Consider the following 18,127-nt stretch of genomic DNA (forward strand, 5'->3'; position numbering starts at 1 on the left):
TGTTACAGTGTCCTGCTGATTGCGGTGGCCCGTTTTTATTGAGGTATATGATACATCGACAGCCGAACTTTGCCTATATTATAATAATTTATCCCTTGACTATGCGCAACCTATCTAACAGCTAACAGCGGACTGAAACACTAGAACGTTCAACACTCGAATGGAAGAAATGCTAAACCGTCGTCCGCACCCAGACTGTCCGCTCGACTGTCCACGGTACGCTTGAGCAGATCGACGTACGTGATGAGATACTTCACCAGGTTCTCGTCCAAAAAGATCACTATCTTGCGTTCGCTATCATCCTTCCCACCGTCCGGTGCGTTCTCATCAAAGTCCGCGTCGAGCATAGCGCTGGCGATCGCGGCCGTCGTCGTTGAACCGGTGTCATCATTCAGCAGCAATCCCGTACCGTCCAGATCCTCCTCTCCGCCACTGGTAGTGGACGATCGTCGCTCGATATCGAGCACGACCGATCGCTCATCCACAACAATAGCCGGCTCAAGCACACTGCTCTCGTCCAGTCCGATCGTATCGTCACCGGCGTTTGCGGTTGCTCTGTGACCAGCACTGACCTTACCATAGCTGGCCTGCTGCTGCTGCTGCTGCTGTAACGCCGCCACACTACCGACGATGCGCGGCAGTTGCATCGTTGAATCGCGCACAAAATCGTACGTCCGGCTCGAGATCGGATACAGCTCGTAGTCGGTGCACGGTGGCGGCGGAAGCTTCGGCCGCACGCGGATGGTAAGCCGCGTAGCGTCGCACTCCTCGTCCGTGTCAAAAAACACCGTCTTGGGGTCGAGCACCTCGAGCAGCTGACAGTCGTTGACGTCGTACAGGACGAGCGCCCGGCTGTAGATGGCGACCAACACGAGCCGATACTCGCCGTGCGTCGCCAGCGTTGCCTGGACGGTGAAGAGCAGCGTTCCCTCGCCGCAGGCAGCCTGCGGTTCCCACAGCGCTTTGTGCGGGATCGGCTCCAGCCGCTGCAGCGATTGGCGCGAGTGCAGCTTCGGCGTGGGCAGCGTGTTGTAGCCGACGCTCTGCAGCATCCCCTGCCCGGTCAGGGCAACCAGCTCGGCCGCTCCGCTGATCGGTTTGGCGAACGCGCCCACGATGCCCTTGCCCATGCCCGTCACCACGCCGATGGGATTGGTGGCCTGCAGCGGGTGGTGGGCCAACCCACCGACGGCTCCCAGCAGGCTGATGCCGAGCCCCGTCAGTCCCTGCGTAAATCCATCGGTCATACCCAGTGGACGGCGCCGGCGCAACGCATCCGTGCGCTGCACGTGTTCCGTGTCGAGCGTTAGCCGGTCGAGATTGCGCGACACCGATTGGGCTAGCTTCGTGACCGAGTTGACCGTACCGGCGGTAATGTTGCGTATCAGCGAGGCAGAGCCCTGCGTCACCCCGACCAGGAAACCCCACGGGCCGCGGAACAGCCCCTGCACGGGCAGGGAGACGAAATCGCGCAGCCCGCTCGTCACCGACCGGGCCAGTCCGCTCGGGCTGCCCAGTATTTCGAGCGACCCGATCACCCACCCGCCACCAAAGATCGCCCCGGACAGGTAGTGCATGCCGACGGCGTTGCCGAACTTGATCGGCAGCGTGCGCACCGACCGCCGCTCGAACGCGGTAAACTCGAGCGGACTGTGGTCGAGCGCAATGTATAGGCGCATGCAGGCGTGCACGGACAGCAGCACGGCCAGTGGTTCGATGCGCACGCACCGGAACTTGATCGGTTCGGCCAGGTAGCTGGACTGCTGGACGACGGCACGCGGCACGAGCACCTCGCCCACCTGGCAGCGGATGCGGGTCGGGGCCGTCTCGTGATCGAGCTGCTCGTGCAGCATCCCGGCCGGCAGACACTCCATCAGGTAGTCCACCAGCACGTTGATGTACGTGTCCTCGATGTACGCCCTGATCGGGTTGATCTTGACGCGCAACGACTCCGCACCGGACCAACCACCACCACCAGCTCCAACGTCCACCTCTTCGCCGTCATCGTGTTCCGCGACAAGATCGCACTCGAACGTGCAGAGCGCAGTCTTTGCCAGCTGGTCCAGCACATCCTCCAGCCGGTAAGGGTTGGGCGGGGACTGCGCTGGCAGCTTTCGGTGCTTCGTTTCGTGATCCTCACTGCACAGCACGACCGGAAAGTCGTACTCGCCGCTCGAATGCAGCTCATTGTCCACCTGCACGTTCGCACAGTGCAGCGTGACCTGGTTCGCATTGATTCCTCGCTCCGCCCGAACACCGACGCGATCAAAGTTGAACGAAACAATGTCCCGCTTGAAGCACGATCGGTCCGGCTCATCGTTGAATAGCGTGATCATCACCGTGCGGAAGTAGCTCTGCACGAGCTGCACCTTACCCTGGGCCGGCCGCGGCCCACCACTATCACACTCGAGCGCACCGCGATAATCCGTACCGGGCGCGGTTGCATCAGCCGACTCTGACGCTGCCGCCGGTTCCGGTGGCCGTATCGGGTTCGACAGGCGCGTTCGAATGTCCTTCGCAGAAAATTCCAAATCCTGGCTGATGTAGTCGATCACGAGCGCGGTCGTGCGGTTGCGCACGCGTATCGCCAGCTTCAAATCACCGTACAGCGGAATGTTCAAAAAGATGTTGCTCTTGCTCTCGTCGACCCGTACCGGATGGGACCACCGGATCGCACTGCCACTGACGCACGCAAATAACAGCGCCAGCTCCGCCTCGTGATGCTCGGGAAAGTGGTCGTCCAGGGCCGGCGGCGTGTAGTACACCGTCTGCCGGGAGCCCACCGTCTGGAACCAGGCGAAATTGCTTTCCACCGTTTCGGGCAGGGCCGCGGCCGCCTTGTTCGGCTGCACCGTGTCCGACTGGGCGACGTACATGTGAAAGTCGGTGCGGTTTTCGATCGAATAGGACGGGCACGGATCGTCGTAGATGGACACATGCTGCTGCCCTTGGTGCGACACGATCGACAGCGACAGTGGATGATGATGATGGCGCCGCTCGACGGCATCGCTAGCCGCGGTCGGTACGCTCAGCGACTTTCGGGCGAGCGCTTTGTTCAGATAGATGGGAGCGGAAAATTCGCTCCCATTTTCCCGCCGTTGGTACACCGTCAGGTAGTGGTTGAAGTTGGCGTTCGGTTTTATCTTTCCCTTGCGCTGCGAAACATTGTTCAGCATCGTGACCACGGTACCTTTGGGGCTGTGGAGAAGAGGGGATGAGGTTACGGTCAATACGATGGATAACTTCACTGAAGGCGACACTTACTTCTCGCACTTGGTGCCATTCTTTGGAAGACTGTAGCAGCAACTGTGAGGCCCGCTGTTGCTCGTTAGCCTGAACTGTTCCAACCGTTCGTTCGCGGGCAGCGCAAACGACCAGCAGTGCAGATCGATGCTCGAATAGTTCGTTACGATGAACTGGGAGGCCAAGATGAAGACGCGCACTTTGTTCTCCGTCATGGACGTTAGGACTAAATTCATAACCTGTAAAACGACAACAAGAAGCAAATCTGGTCAACATCTGGCAAGGGTCATGGGAATTATTGTAAGCGTGTGTGATAGTGCAAGTGGAATGAAATTCATGCGTTGTCTGAAACACCCAACCATGACCTATGCAAACGTACACACCCGAAACCGCAGAAACCACTTCCTACCCCAAGACGCCTTTGCACGTTTCAATGACCCCGCTTTTCCCACTGACCCAATATTTCATACAGCTGTCCATTTGGCCTTCTTGAAGCTACATTTTCCCATCTGATAATGAATGTAGATAAACTGTGAGGAGTGCATGGACTGCAATTACATTAGTCTAGTACCATAAGGGACCATTAACGCTTCTTATTGGGTTTAAAGCCTAAATGCGACATAAACGTAAAGATCAAAACAAATAATTTTCCGCGCCTTATTACAACAACAAGTTTCTAAAGGTACAACGCGACACACGCACGACGACGCAATGGTTGGGCAGACGTCGGAGATGACTCCTTCTGTATGTGTGTGTGGTACGCCCGAGGGAGGTGGTATTGTTTTGCTATGCTCTCGCGTAGATACGCACCGCATCGGATTGTACAGCTGATAACGTTTTTTTTGTTCGTACTCCAGCCCCCACACTAACACACATCTCTCTCATTCTCTCGCGCGCGACACAGCATTCGTGCGCGAGCAAATACACCACACATACCACGCGAGCGATAAGTTGGCAAGATTTGCGCTCATAAAAACCGGTCCACGAAGACAAAATTCAGCTTAGTCAGTGCACGTCCAACAACCGGTGAAAGTCGACAAAGTTAGTACCGAGTCGTCGTTCGCAAATCCAAGCAATCCAACCAACCGACGATGGAGTATCGCGTAAGTGCGCCGGACGTGTTGCGCGTTCCGTTGGTAGTGCCGGAAAAGTTGCTGATGGGTCCGGGCCCCTCGAATGCTCCGCCGCGCGTCCTGGAAGCGATGGCACGGCCCATACTGGGGCATCTGCATCCGGAAACGCTCAAAATTATGGACGACATAAAGGCGGGCGTGCGGTACCTGTTCCAGACGAACAATGCGGCCACCTTCTGCCTGAGCGCGTCCGGGCACGGCGGCATGGAGGCGACGCTGTGCAACCTGCTCGAGGACGGTGACGTGGTGCTGATTGGCCACACGGGTCACTGGGGTGACCGGGCGGCCGATATGGCCTCGCGGTACGGTGCGGACGTTCGGCTGGTGCGCGCCAGCCAGGGCAGTTCGCTCGCGCTGCCCGAGATACGGCGCGCAATCGAAACGCACCGTCCGACGGTGCTGTTCCTGACGCAGGGCGAATCGTCCACCGGAGTGCTGCAGGGACTGGAAGGGGTCGGTGCACTGTGCCGGGCGCACGATTGCTTGCTGGTGGTGGACACGGTTGCATCACTCGGCGGCACACCGTTCCATATGGACGCATGGGAGGTGGATGCGGCCTATACCGGTTCGCAGAAGGTGCTCGGTGCACCGCCGGGCATTACGCCCATTTCCTTCAACCACCGGGCGGTGTAAGTTGGAGAAGGGCGACGTCATTTCGTCATGCTATCATTCTGGTCAGTGTGTTGGTTTAATGATTTGATTATACTTCTCTTTTTGTTTTGTTGCTCTTTACGTGCTTCCCTCTAACAGCGAACGGTACACGCGGCGCCAGACGAAGGTGAAGGTGTACTACTGGGACATGTTTCTCGTAGGCGACTACTGGGGTTGCTTCGGTCGGCCACGCATGTAAGTGACTTGCGACGCGCGGAATGATGAAGCAAAAAAAGTTGTTGGAATAATTGCTCGATTGTCGTTACCCTTTGCAGCTATCACCACACGATATCGTCGACGCTGCTGTACGGGCTGCGGGAAGCGATTGCCATGGCGTGCGAGGAATCGCTCCCGTCGCTCATTGCCCGCCACCAGGACTGTGCCAAGCGGCTGCACGATGGGCTGCGTGCCATGGGCCTCGAGCTGTACGCCCAGGAGCGCGACCGACTGTCCACCGTCACGACCATCCGTGTGCCGACTGGTCTGGACTGGCTGCAGGTGTCCCAGTACGCGATGAAAACGTATCTGGTCGAGATTAGCGGTGGGCTTGGCCCGACCGCTGGGCAAGTATTTCGCATCGGACTCATGGGCCAGAATGCAACGAGCGAGCGGGTAGATCGTGTGCTGCAAGTGTTCCGCGACTCCATCAAAGCAGTTAAGCCCGATTTCGTGTTCCCGCGCAGTGCATCCAAAATGTGAACGTACTTTGGCAGACTTAAGAATAATAAAACATTTAACTGTAGCGCTTACCTCACATTCCGTACGGATAATGATGTCGATTGTACCTTCCAGCGGTAAAACTGCACACCCGCCGCTGGGCGATTGCTTCTTCGCGTCCGCGCCGTTGATGTAGATCAGCTCGGAACGTAAGCTCGGCTGGCCGCCGCCTCCGCCGCCGGTCACGTTCATCTCGAGCGTGAATGCCGTCTCCACGTGGAACGGCATGATGATACTGTTCGGGGCGATAATGTTCACATCGTTGGTGGTGTGGTTCCGCAACCGAACCTCGCACCCGAGCTGATTGATGAACAGTGCCCACGGGGCAATGTTAAGCATCAGGCAGCAGGACATTTCGTACGCGGCCGAACAGTGATACAGCGGGAATGTGGCCTCTTGTATTGAGTTTTCGCGCCGCCAGCGGAGCTCTTCCTCGCGCGAGCATGGCCACTCGGGTGTGCGCTGGCTGTTACGCAGCGCCAGCAGTGCGTTTTCGATGTTCCGGAACCGGGCCGGTACTTGGAAGAACGTTTTGCCATCGATCAGCCGGTAGGAGAGCAGCGCTTTCCGCTTATCCTCACCGTGCGGTGAGTTAAAGTTCATCCGCAGTGCTAGCTCGTGCTCGTCCGAGTACGTACCGGCCACGTTCAGCTGGCGGCGCTGCCCTTGCCCGTAGATTGAGAACGATTGGTCGAGTTTCTCCTCGTAAGCCTGTGAAGAACAAGAGAAAAAGAAGGGAAATTTAACACTCAACACTGTTGTACCTGGCAACATCTGCATCCCATCCCATCAAGCTTACCGTTGTATTAACCGTCAGCAACGATTCCACCATAAACAGTGGCCAAACGATCACGAGCACACGCTCCAGCACTTCACCGTTCAGCGCTGGGGCGGACTTGCTGTCCGCCAGCTTTTCCCGCACAATTCTCACCCAGTAGCTAATGTAGCCTTCGCGCGTGATGGTTGTAGTCGGAATCTTGACCAGATACGGCATACTCCCACCGTTCATGATCTCGCGCAGCGGAACATCGCCCGACCAGCCAGCCCGCCCGCCACCCTCACCCTCGATCGCAATGTTGATCGTTTGCTGGTTTTTATTGTTGGCCGGCGAGAACAGATTGGCACTGTCGCCTGCCGCCACCTGGAAGCTGGTCGCGGCGTAGTTACGCTCACTATTTGGCACAATCTTGTAGTAGCGGTACTGGAACTTTAGCCGCTGCGAGGTCATGTTGTAAAATGCCACTTGTCCTTCAATAGTGATGCAACGCTGGGTGCTACTGCTACCACCACCACCACCACCACCAACTGTATCAGTCGAAAGCGACTCGACGCGCACCAGTAGCATCTTTTCGTCCTCCATGTCTTCCTCGTGGATCGACTGCACGCACACTTGCTGCAGGCCATCTCTCGACACGTCAAACGCTTCCGTTGCAACCTGCGTATTGCCTTCGGTAAAATAGAGCTGCAGTTGCTGACGCTGCCGGCAACTTCGAAACCCGTACAGACACAGCTCGTTCGGTCCGAGGTAGATCATTTCCGTGGTTCCGCACTGGCCAAACTTGAGTCCAATTTGAGTGCGATTGCAAACGATGTACCTGCTGTACAGCACAAACGTTGGATCTGTGCCTTGCTCGCTGGCTGACAGGCTCCGGTTCCATATCCGCTCCGCCACAGCTAGATTGTACCCGATCGAAGGACCGTACCGTACGCGGATATCATCCGTAATCGTTCTCAACTCCAGCGTACGCTCACAGAACCACCCGTACGCTTTCACGTTGCTCACTTCCAGTGCATTTTCAAACGTAAAATAGTTGTAGTCGAGCAGATCGCAATGCACATTCAGCTCCGCACTGACAAACAGGTCCAGATTGTCGTAGATCGCACACTGGCCCCGGAATCGGTGCGCATTTAGCATTAAAAATTTGTGTGCACCAAACTCGGCCGACTCGCGGCACAGCCGGTACCGCTCAAAAGGCTTAGGCAGTGGACGGTCGGGTTGGAGGGGCACGTGATTGAACAGGTTCAGCTGCACCGGCTTTAGATCGATCGTTGCCTCCACGTTCGGTACGAGCGCCGCACTGAACATCGAATCGACGCGCATACAGGCGACAAAGATTTTCGGATGCAAGCGGTATGGCAAGCTTACCACCCGTTGCCCCGGCAGGTAGGAACTGTCCGTCAGCACGTCTGTGATGGTCGTCAGCAGCGTTCTGCCAAGACCGTTCGTTGGGCTGCGCTGCTGGGCTGCGTGATCGTCGTGCTCGTGCGCATCGCCGTCGGTCGTTTCATCGTCTTCATCGCGCCCCCTTGCGCTGCTGCCCTCGTCGTAGACCACATTCTGCGTCATCACTATCCGCCAGATGGCCGATGCAATCTTGCGCTGCGGAAGCTTGAGAAACGTCTTCTCGTTCTCGGAAAGGGTGAACTGGCACACCTCCACAAAGTTGCCATTGATTTCGGCATAGTGTTCCAGCTTGCACTGGATGTTGACCGATTTCGTGGTGTTCATCGGGACCGGATACACGATCACCTGGTGCAGCGCTCGGGGTTGCGGATAGCGCCAGCAGATGATGCCGACTTCACGGTTAATAATTTTTATCTGATACGGCAGCGGAAGTTCGGCAATTTTCATCGTTTCGATGAACTGGAATGCTCCGGCCCTGGCCAAGAAAAAGGACAATTTAGAGTAAATGTATGATTTTCTTCATTCTCTTCTTACCTTAGATCATCCTGGTAGTATTCCTCCTGCATCTCTTTTGTGCGTTTCTGCTCAAAGCGCGGTGGCACGATCGGTATCAGCAGCTCCCGGCTCGGCGTCATGTTGGCACTGTGCACGGTAGAAACGGAATCCTTTCGTTCGCTGTCTTCTGCGCGCAGTGCGTCCAACAGATCGTTCCGGATGAGCTCCACTTGGTGGAAGATGTACGGAATCAGATCCACTTGCAAGTAGGATGATTGCAGCTTGATCTGCACCAGCGGCTCGCGCTTCCAGTACTCCTGCGCCAGGGTGAGCTGCACCGTAAACGAGAACGGATGCAGAATTACAAACGCGCCGGCACTGAGCAGCAGCTCGGCCAGCTCCAGCTCGAATACAATGCGTTCCGGCCGCTCCTGCACCCGTATCGTGGAGTGGAGGGAAGAAAAGGACAGCTTCATGTTGTACTGTGCCGGGCGGCTCGTATCTTCATCGAGCAGGTGTAGCATCACCTGCGACAGATCTAGCTGAATCTTCTCCACATCGAGCAGGTGCGATTTGATGAGCAAAAATTTGTTACCACTGAGCACCGGTTTCGGCAGGGATTTGATCGTGCCCGTGCCACGGCGTTTGCTGACCTTCGGTGGTTTGAACAGGTCGTCCAGGATCGTGGCTAGTTCCATAAGCTCTTTCACCTTGCCGTGGGAGACGGTCACTTTAATCGGCCGCTTGAAGGCGACCCTCAACTCACGGCTTCGCTTGGTCAGACTGTTGACGAAGCGTGTCTTAACGATCGGCTGCGGTATACCCAGCTCATCCGGCTCACCGGTGACCGTTTTCACAATCGCCAGCTCGTCCACTTCCACGGTCAGATCGAACAGGGAGAGCTGCAGAACACGCTCCAGCAAGCTGAGCGACACAAGCGCATTCGGTTGGGCGAGCACTAGCTTTAGCGCTGGTCCACCGCCTTTGCTACGGTCTCGTTGAGCGTACAGATTGATCTTAAAGTACCCACCGAGCAGGCATACCTCGTACGGAACAACAACCGGAGTTGTCTGGCCCGTGGAAGTGGTACGTCCCGGTTTCGAAATACTGTCGGAGGAAATGGACGATATTTTGCGCTGCCGTTGGATGCCACTTCGTCTGCTGCTGCTCGAACGTGGCCGCTTACCGTCCCACGTGCGGTACGATTCCAGTCCCGAGTCTTCCTCGCACCGCGACAGCTTCGAATTGCTCCTGCGGAAGCGTGACGATGGCACCGACTCTCGGTAGGACTTTACGGACTCACGCCCCGTATCGTCACCGCTGGGCGTACTGGAGGCAAACGCGAGCAAACTACCCGCATCGACCGAGCTGTTACTGCGCGACATCATCACGCCAGTGGCCGCGGATTCATGTTGAGGCGATTCGCTGCACGGTGGAAACAAGCAGTCGCCGATTTCTTTGCCCTTGCTCACCAATCGCTCCGCCAGCTGCAGCTGGCCGAGATCGATGTCCACCACCAGATCCGACATGCAGTTTAGCTCCATCGCACGGCTACAGATCAGCACGTTCTTGTAGATGATGCACGGTGCATAAATGGCGGAGAAGTTGAACTCCTTAAACACGGTCACCACATCGCAATGGGACGTGCGCTGCACTCCCTGCTGCAGGTTGTTCCACTCGAACGCCGGGTTGTCGTGGTGCGTGGTGCAAGTTTGCTGATCGTGCAAGTACTGCACCACATCCCGCCAGGTGGCCGTGCTGAGCGAAATTTCCTTCAGCAGCAGCTCGTACTGGCGATCCTCTATCTTCGAGCCCGGCACGTTCAGGATGCGCATCTGGGCCGCCTTCGTGTACACGTCCGGACGTAACGGCACGCGACATATCGGATTCTCCACGTTGTGATGCACGGTGATTGTACTGATCTTCAAGATGTAAACTGAGCATGGTTCCGGTTCGTCCATGCGCAGCGGAAGGAACACCGTAAAGCCCTTGCTGACAAAATGGATCAACGGCAAATCTTTCACGCCAAGCACCGAGTTGGTGCTGGTCGAACTTAAACGCCCTCCTTCGTTCGTGACCGACGGTTCGCACGTTGCGGGCTGTAAAACGTGCAGCATGCGCAAACATTCGCCGAGAAGATCGAGATCCAGCCGCAGATCGATCTGCTCCATCTTGATCACCACCTCGACGAGCGTATCGTTATGCTCACGCGACTTCCGCACCGTGTCCCACTTGGAGTGTACGTTTTTCGTCTCCGCCCGCGTGATGGTCATGTTGAAAAACGTATCCGTACCGGTCGTTTTGCTCGATTCACTCGCCTCTCCCGTTTGCACGGTTACTGCCAGGGCTTCGTTTCGAATCCAGCTACCAACACCACCACCAGCGGCAGCCGACTGCTGACGTGAAGGACTCTCTTGCCACTCGTAGCAAGCGCCGGTCATGCCGCCAATTTTTGCTTTCACCTGCGAGTACACCTCCTGCTTGTCAAGCGAATAAATGATGTCCTCCAGCTCGATCTTCAGCTTGAGACGCTCCGTACGCACACCCTTCACAGCGTCCCGCGTAATGCAGCATATCGTGAGCTTGGAGAAGGTCCACTGTAACCACAGCGATGGCATCAAACGCCGCTCATCATCGCCCGCAGTGTTCGTCTTATCCTTCAGCGTTTCCTCCGATCCACCGCTCGAGTTGTGGGCTAGGTCGAGAAACTCGCGCAGGTCCACCGCCGCCACCGAGCTGCCGCCGGGAAGCTGCGGAATTTCCAGGAACTGCTGGGCGGCTTCCGATTTTCCACCCTCCTCTAATTGGCTCTGGTCAGCCGGCAGCATCATCGGTAGTTGCATTAGCCGGTCCAGGGTGGCGCGCAGCAGTACCAGCTGCTCCTTCACGAGCGTCACCCGGAACGGTGTGGTATCGATGTGGAAACAGGCCGACGAACAGGAGGCGGTTGTCGTCGCATCGTCGCTAAAGTTCAGCACCATCGAAATGTTGGTCGTCGTTTCATCGAGCAGCTTGTTCATTTCGCCATTCTGGTACGTCCAGCTGGATGCATTTGCCAGCGAAATGGTCCAGGGGAAGCTATCCTTTTCTAGCGGCCAGACGGATTTGGCAATGCTGATAGGGAAGCGGTTGATGCAGCCGGAGAGCGTTTGGCACTTGAAGGCGGAATTGACCGAGATCAGGGGCAGTCTGTAAAAAACAAAACAAAATAGCATTATTATTAAACAGCCCGGTGGAGATTTGTAGCATTTCATGAGCTTACTTGATCATGAATATTTCATTCAGCCCAAACTCATCCTCCAGCGAGTCGCTCAGTGAGTGGAAGATAATATTATTTACCGGCAGACATACGGTAAAGTGGCTCACTTCGAGATGGAAAATGATTCTCTTCGCAAGCTTTGCCCAGAACTGGTTATCTACCGCCGATCTGCCCTCTTCCTGCGCTGCAACGATGCTCTCCTTCGCATCAGCATCTTCAACGCCGAGCGTAGACGGTGGCCGGCCATGCACTATTGCACCACTGCCACCACCACCGGGTAAACCCACCTTGCCCGAACCCGAATGGACGGATGTACCCGGTGCGGAATGTTCCTTTTTATCTTCGCTTCGTGTCGTCGGACGAAGGTTGGGGTGTTGTTGTACCGCGATGCGGTTGGAATGTTTCGCAGCGAGCCGTGCATCGAACCGGGCCCGGGAAATGGTCCGCTCCATCAGTGGGCGGGCCCGCTGCCACAGATCCAGAAAGGCGAGAAAATTTGGATCCAAATTAAGGCTTAGATCGAGCAGCTTCGCGTACAGCAGCGGCGGATGTTCGATGGTGGCATCGAGCCGTTTGGGCAGCTGCAGTATGACCGTGAGGAAATCTTCCTCCGTGGAATGGTCGGGCCAGAGGGCCGTCAGGGACTTTTCCTCCGTCGCATCATGTTGGTAGGTGAGCAGTTTTAAGTTGCGGGCCAGCAGCTTGTAGCACTCGGTGCGATCCGCTTCCACCTTGCGCAGGTGAACATACGACAGCAGCAGATCGACCGAGGGCAGTGACCTAACTTGCTGTTGCAACGGTTCCCAATCGATGGCGGGTGTGTCTTGTTGCGCCGCCAGGGACTGTACGATCGACGCGGTCGTAAGCGCTTGGAGCGGATTGGCGATCACTTTAAGATCCGTCACAGTAACGTTGTGCTCCGTTTTGTTAAGCTCGACGTTGGGCCAGAGCGAGGGATGGATTAGCATACGCTGCTGGTAGTTCATGCTGACGGCCGTGGCTACCGTCGCGTCTGTCCATCGTGAATGATGAAGCTTCACTTGGATGCGCTCCAAGTTGCCGGAAATCGACTGATAGCAGGCATCGAACAGCTTGGCCGGCGGTTCTGGCAGCTGACAGGTAGTGTAGACGAGCCGGTTCGGGTAGAGCGGTGCCAATATGTTGCACTCGACCCGATTCAGCTGCACCGTAAGCGCAGGTCTCGGCTGCGACCCGGTGGTAGGTTGCATCTTTCCACTGCTGTGCTTCCGCAGCAGCAAGCTCTCCTGCTGCCCGTGATCGAAGGAATGCAGCTCAATCGTGGGGCTCTGGAGCGTAATGTGTATCTGCCGCAGCGGGATCTCGTGCATCAGTGCATCGTAATCTTCTGCCGAAGGTGGAGGCAGCTGGGCGAGCGTTGGCATCGGCTTATCCTCGTAGTAGGGCGGATACTCGTAAAAGTCTGTGTACGATGCGAGCGTCTCAAATCGGTGAATCGTATCGGCAGAGATTTTTGCCCGGAAACGCCCAACAAACACCCGTATCATGTACTTTTCCGCCAAATTGCTAAACTCCAGATCGCTACCGAACTCGGACGTTCGCCGATCGTCTGGCAGCTGCACCTCGTGAATAATGTCGATCGCAATGGCGGGAAATTGCTGCAGCAGTCGCTCCTGGCTGAAGCTGCTCAGATGGTAGTTCCAGTTGCCGTTGTACTTCCGGTTCCCGCCGGTACTGTCGCTAAAAAACGAGCTCTCCAGATGCGTGGTGCTTTCCCCCGGCTGTGGCACCTGTTCGATTGATTCAAATATTTCCCTCACCATGCCATCCCGATGGCCGCAGGGACAGTCCTCGAGCGATTGCACCTGCACGCGCGAGATGCCCAGCGTTACGTTGAACCACCTCAGCCCACAAGCGATCATTTCACCGTAAAAGTGATGAAAATCAAAACGCAGTATCGGGTGGTACTTGATCTTCTTCGCCGGGCCCACCATACCGTCCCCGATCAATTCCTGCGTTTTGAAAATGATTCGCAGCTGATCGATGTACAGGCCGGTGTGCAGGACGCGCGTATCGTGCTCCTCCGAATGGTCGCTTTCGCTCTCCTCCGGGAAGAAGGATGGTAGCAGATTCCAGGCCCAGGACAGTAGCGACTCCTGCCCACTGTCATCCTCCACCTCCACACCCCCATCCGGGACGGGTTGCAGTGGTTCGGTTTTGATTTTGCCCTGCTTCAGCGCCAGCGCCAGATCGAACAAGCGCATCAGCATGGGAAACTGCTGCGAGGACACGTTAAAGTCCAGAAACTTGGAATGCACATCGATGCGCGTGAGTGACGAGCGGTCCTGCGAGGACACGTTGTACTTTACCAGCATGCGCAGCTGCAGCGTGCTCCGGTACAGCACCGGCTCCTGGCACACCTCAATCTTGCCGGCCGAGTTTCGCTTGTCCAGACAGATGGTCAGATCTACGATGCTGATCAGCTTCCGGAGCGACACCTTCGTCGGGGAGAGATCGATGAAGGCGGCGTTCCACCCACTGTCGGCCGATTCCATCGACAGCTGCTGGATGTTCATCGACACAACGATATCCTCCTCGACGTACTTCAGTATCACGTTGTGGCACCGGATCGTGATGTTGTTCGCGATTTTGCTTATCAGCGATGCCATGTAACCGGGCGGCGGTGCTTCCTCCGTGCTTTTGCCCTTACGGGGCGGTTCCCGCTTTGGCACGTTCCGATCATTGCTGTCGCGCAACTTCAGCACAAACTCGATCGTGTTAATGGTGATGACAATCGGTTCCGATGCAATCTTTGTCCACGGCACTCGGATGGAGAGTTCGTGTATGTGGCCGGAAAGGAAGTTGAACGGCAGCTGCAGCTCCTCCTCCAGCACGTCCAGCTTTAGGTCGAGGTTTTGGAACACCACTTCGCCACCCCATAGCGAAAGCTGCGAATCTTCCGGACGGATGTTTTTCACGTACTTCTCTACGTAGCTGAGAATGATGGGCGTAATGTACGATTCGATTTTGAACATGGTTCTTTTCGGTTGCCCTGCGTTGTGACAGGACTGTTCGTGCTGATGGTGCTCGTACTGCTCGTACGCTCCCTTTGCCACTGGTGCTGTGGCACTGCGTCTCTTTCACACTCTGAATGGTACCAGAATTGATGATTAATGCTTGTTGATCCTCGCTGCCATCGTGTTATCGCAGTTCGAACCCGATATGGATAAAGAACGCTCTCGAATGGTATCCGCCGACTGCGCCGAGTTGGTTACGTCTCGCTCGATGTCGCTTGCGTTGCTGATAAGGAACCAAGGCCCAAAGCTGCAACAATTTGTTAACTTACAATTTTCTTTCACAATTCTTTTTTACACGATGTTTAAACGAAATTTCACATTTTTCACATTTCCAATACCACAAAACACTCACATTCACACAGCAGGAGTGTTGTACTCTTTCCGTGGCTACTTTTCCACGCAGCAACTAAATTGCATGATTCACGGAGAAAAAAACATGCACAGTTGGCACTTGTTTGCCTGGAAGTTGCCGAACGAAGCGCGAACGCTCGGATAAGGGTTTATTTACAAAACGCTATGCCTGCCGGTGGTCCGCGGATGGGGAAGAAAATGGGTCACACATCGTGTGATAGTTATTTTTTCCCGTCTTTTTTGTTCACGCCTTTTACACAGTTGCCGGCGCGATACTTTTCACAAGGAATTGTTGTTGTGCTCTGTTGCAACATCAACAAACGCAATCAAGTTCTGACAACACGCAGCAGCGTACCCGCACAACATGGCGTGGGATTTTGACGTTCGAATATCGCTGCATCTCGCTCATTTCCTCTACCCTTCCTTTGCTTGCCGAAATTGCTCGTTACAAATTAAGATAGCTAAAACAATGATAGCGGTACAATGCTCCATAGCTTCATTGGTTTGGTTAATAGATGGCGTATTATAACTCGTTATTATATTTCTGTCCTTTTCTTGTGGCACTTGGGATAAAGAACCGTTAAAAGTTCAATACCATCTATCCCCGATTCCCTCAAAATCACCAGGAAATGAAAACTTGTCATAAAAAGCCACCACGGAATCAGCAGATGCGATACCGAAACATCCCAAGTGCCACAAATCCACTAAACGACCACTAAACGGCTTCTAAACGACTCAAGTTCTCTACCTAAACGGAATATAGAAAGACTTCGTTTAGCAGACGGCAAACGACTCATGCATTCTAAAAATAGCGAAAAAGCTGGTGGCGCTCTCTGTTGGTGGGATACCCCAACCAGTTGAGCTTCATCGCTTGGAGGAGAGCTTTCTCATTTCCTCTGTACTGTTGTATGGTTTCGCATTGAAGTTATGCATCGCTAGAACTAGAACGGCGATACGATTGTTTAAATACTAAACTCCAACGGAAACCACCAGTACTGAAGCAAGTGAGATTTGAGTAATGGTCGTTGGTGTTGATACCCACGAATCTGACCACACGACCATTCATATAGATTTTTGCTCGGAAAGTTAGAAGGGTATATAGGTCATAATAAAATGCAACTTGTCGAAACACATTGCAAGAAAAGGATAGCAATATAATGATGAGTTGTAATACGCCATCTATTGATCAAACCAATGAAGCTGAGGAGCTTTCATTTTTTTCTATGGATATTCAATTTTCCGGTCGTTTAAGCTTAATCTGTGGCGCTTGGGATGTACGAGTAAGTGAGACGGCGGAGCGCAGATGCTAATATGGCACACACATGAAATGTACCCAAGCGCCACAGATAGAGCTTAAACGACTGGAAAATCAAATATCCATAAAAAAAAACTAAATCTCGATAGCTTCATTGGTTTGCTCAATAGATGGCGTAATGCAACTCAGCATTATATTGCTGTCCTTGTCTTGCAATGTGTTTCGATAAGTTTCATCTGATAGGTTTATATAGGTCATGATATAGCCTTCTAACTTTCTGAGCAAAAATCTAATGAATGGTCGTGTGGTCAGATACAAGGATATCAACACCAACGTCAATTACTCTAATCTCACTTGCTTCAGAGCTGGTGGTTTACATTGAAGATTAGTATTTAAACAATCGCATCGCCGTTCTAGTTCCAGTGATGCATAACTTCAATGCAAAACCATACAACAGTACCGAGGGAATGAAAAAGCTCTTCAAGCGAGGAAGCTCCCACTGGTTGAATATCCCACAAACAGATGACGCCATCAGCTTTTTGCTATTTTTAGAATGCATGAGTCGTTTGCCGTCTGCTAAACGAAGTATTTCTATATTCCATTTAGTGGTTGTTTAGTGGATTTTTGTCCTTTGGGGAGTATGTTGATCATACATGAAACATGTTACCCTACCAGCATTAAACGGCTTTGAAGGCATTCAGAAGGAATTTAAGGCCTTAGTCGCCTTAGAAGGCGAATAAAGATTTCAACCGAAACTTTCACGGCTGTGACCGGTTCTCTTCGAAATCTTTCAACTTTTTGAATCAACGAGAACAGATAGCTTGTCGCCATCTTAGATTGTTTATATACTGGTTTTGTGCCCTTATTGATATAACTGCCAAATAGAGCAGTGACAACGCTTTTGGTTCCGAACCGAGAAAGCGTGTGTTCAACCCTGATTTTTTATTATCTTTTTTCTGTGTTTATTTCTTTTTAAATTAATGTTTTCTTGCTATAATTAATATAAAAAAGTGAAGCAAAATTTAAATAATACCTTTTTAAAAAACATAATAATTACGCTATGTACACCCTTTATTATCAGGATGGGAGAAATATGTATCTTTTTTCTCCTTTTATTAGAGCTATCGAAGTGTGTTTGATATATTGACATTTTTTAATGGGTTGGTCTTTAACAACGGAATAATGCAGACCATCTTTAATAAAGTGAAATAGCTCAGAGCTTAACGCAAGAGAACATAACACGTAAATTGTGCTATCGAATCTCACGCTCATATCTGGGAACACTACAACAGTGCAGTGCTGAAGACGCTTGTAAGGTTTTTTCTTGACAGTTGCAATTTCAAATTAAAAGCGAAATTTTTCATTGACATATTTCAAAGGCATTTAATTACTGCTAAATGCTCTGCTGATCGCCTTCAACTCGCCGGCGATTACAAGACGATTTGAAGGCATTTAACGGAAATTTGCGGGTAGGGTACCAACGCTTGTTTGATATAGCTTTGTAACCATCAACCCGCCTGGCACCCGAATGGCCACGTCAGAATTGGCATGAAATAAAAACATTAATAAAACCACCGTTGAAAGTTTAATGTCAACTTTGCCCAATTCCCTCAAAATCACCCGCAAATGACGACTGTGAATAAAAAGCCACCACCGAATCAGCTGATGCAATAGAGGAACATGTACGAGCAACCCAAGTGCCACAAATCCACTAAACGACCACTAAACGGCTTCTAAACGACTCAAGTTCTCTACCTAAACGGAATATAAAAAGACTTCGTT

At 53.4% G+C, this 18,127-nt stretch overlaps 2 protein-coding genes across 2 annotated transcripts; one reads left to right on the forward strand and one right to left on the reverse strand.

The window, feature by feature from the left end:
* Window positions 1-2: 2 nt before the first annotated feature.
* On the reverse strand, window positions 3-15,403 carry LOC121589231 (vacuolar protein sorting-associated protein 13B). Its single transcript, XM_041907981.1, has 7 exons — window positions 14,880-15,403; window positions 11,687-14,809; window positions 8,464-11,613; window positions 6,544-8,404; window positions 5,778-6,455; window positions 3,265-3,482; window positions 3-3,198 (listed from the first exon to the last, which is right to left on the reverse strand). Exons 2-7 carry the CDS (start codon window positions 14,695-14,697, stop codon window positions 150-152), a joined length of 11,967 nt encoding a protein of 3,988 aa, XP_041763915.1. The 5' UTR covers window positions 14,698-14,809; window positions 14,880-15,403; the 3' UTR covers window positions 3-149.
* Window positions 4,225-5,783, forward strand: LOC121589235 (3-hydroxykynurenine transaminase). The gene is made up of 3 exons (XM_041907991.1): window positions 4,225-5,005; window positions 5,127-5,222; window positions 5,303-5,783. The coding sequence occupies exons 1-3, from the start codon at window positions 4,335-4,337 to the stop codon at window positions 5,724-5,726; spliced, it is 1,191 nt and encodes a 396-aa protein (XP_041763925.1). The 5' UTR covers window positions 4,225-4,334; the 3' UTR covers window positions 5,727-5,783.
* Window positions 15,404-18,127: the final 2,724 nt, after the last annotated feature.

The sequence above is a fragment of the Anopheles merus genome, chromosome 2R, assembly GCF_017562075.2.
Source record: "Anopheles merus strain MAF chromosome 2R, AmerM5.1, whole genome shotgun sequence".
Taxonomy (NCBI): Eukaryota; Metazoa; Arthropoda; class Insecta; order Diptera; family Culicidae; genus Anopheles; species Anopheles merus.

What these genes read in the sequence shown, in the direction of transcription:
- LOC121589235 (XM_041907991.1), top strand. Translation starts at nt 4,335, where the DNA reads ATGGAGTATCGCGTAAGTGCGCCGGACGTGTTGCGCGTTCCGTTGGTA. An exon ending in TCCTTCAACCACCGGGCGGT is followed by an intron (nt 5,006 to 5,126) that starts GTAAGTTGGAGA and finishes TCCCTCTAACAG; the next exon opens with CGAACGGTACACGCGGCGCC. An exon ending in TGCTTCGGTCGGCCACGCAT is followed by an intron (nt 5,223 to 5,302) that starts GTAAGTGACTTG and finishes TACCCTTTGCAG; the next exon opens with CTATCACCACACGATATCGT.
- LOC121589231 (XM_041907981.1), bottom strand. Translation starts at nt 14,697, where the DNA reads ATGTTCAAAATCGAATCGTACATTACGCCCATCATTCTCAGCTACGTA. An exon ending in AATGAAATATTCATGATCAA is followed by an intron (nt 11,614 to 11,686) that starts GTAAGCTCATGA and finishes TGTTTTTTACAG; the next exon opens with ACTGCCCCTGATCTCGGTCA. An exon ending in TGCTGACGGTTAATACAACG is followed by an intron (nt 6,456 to 6,543) that starts GTAAGCTTGATG and finishes TGTTCTTCACAG; the next exon opens with GCTTACGAGGAGAAACTCGA.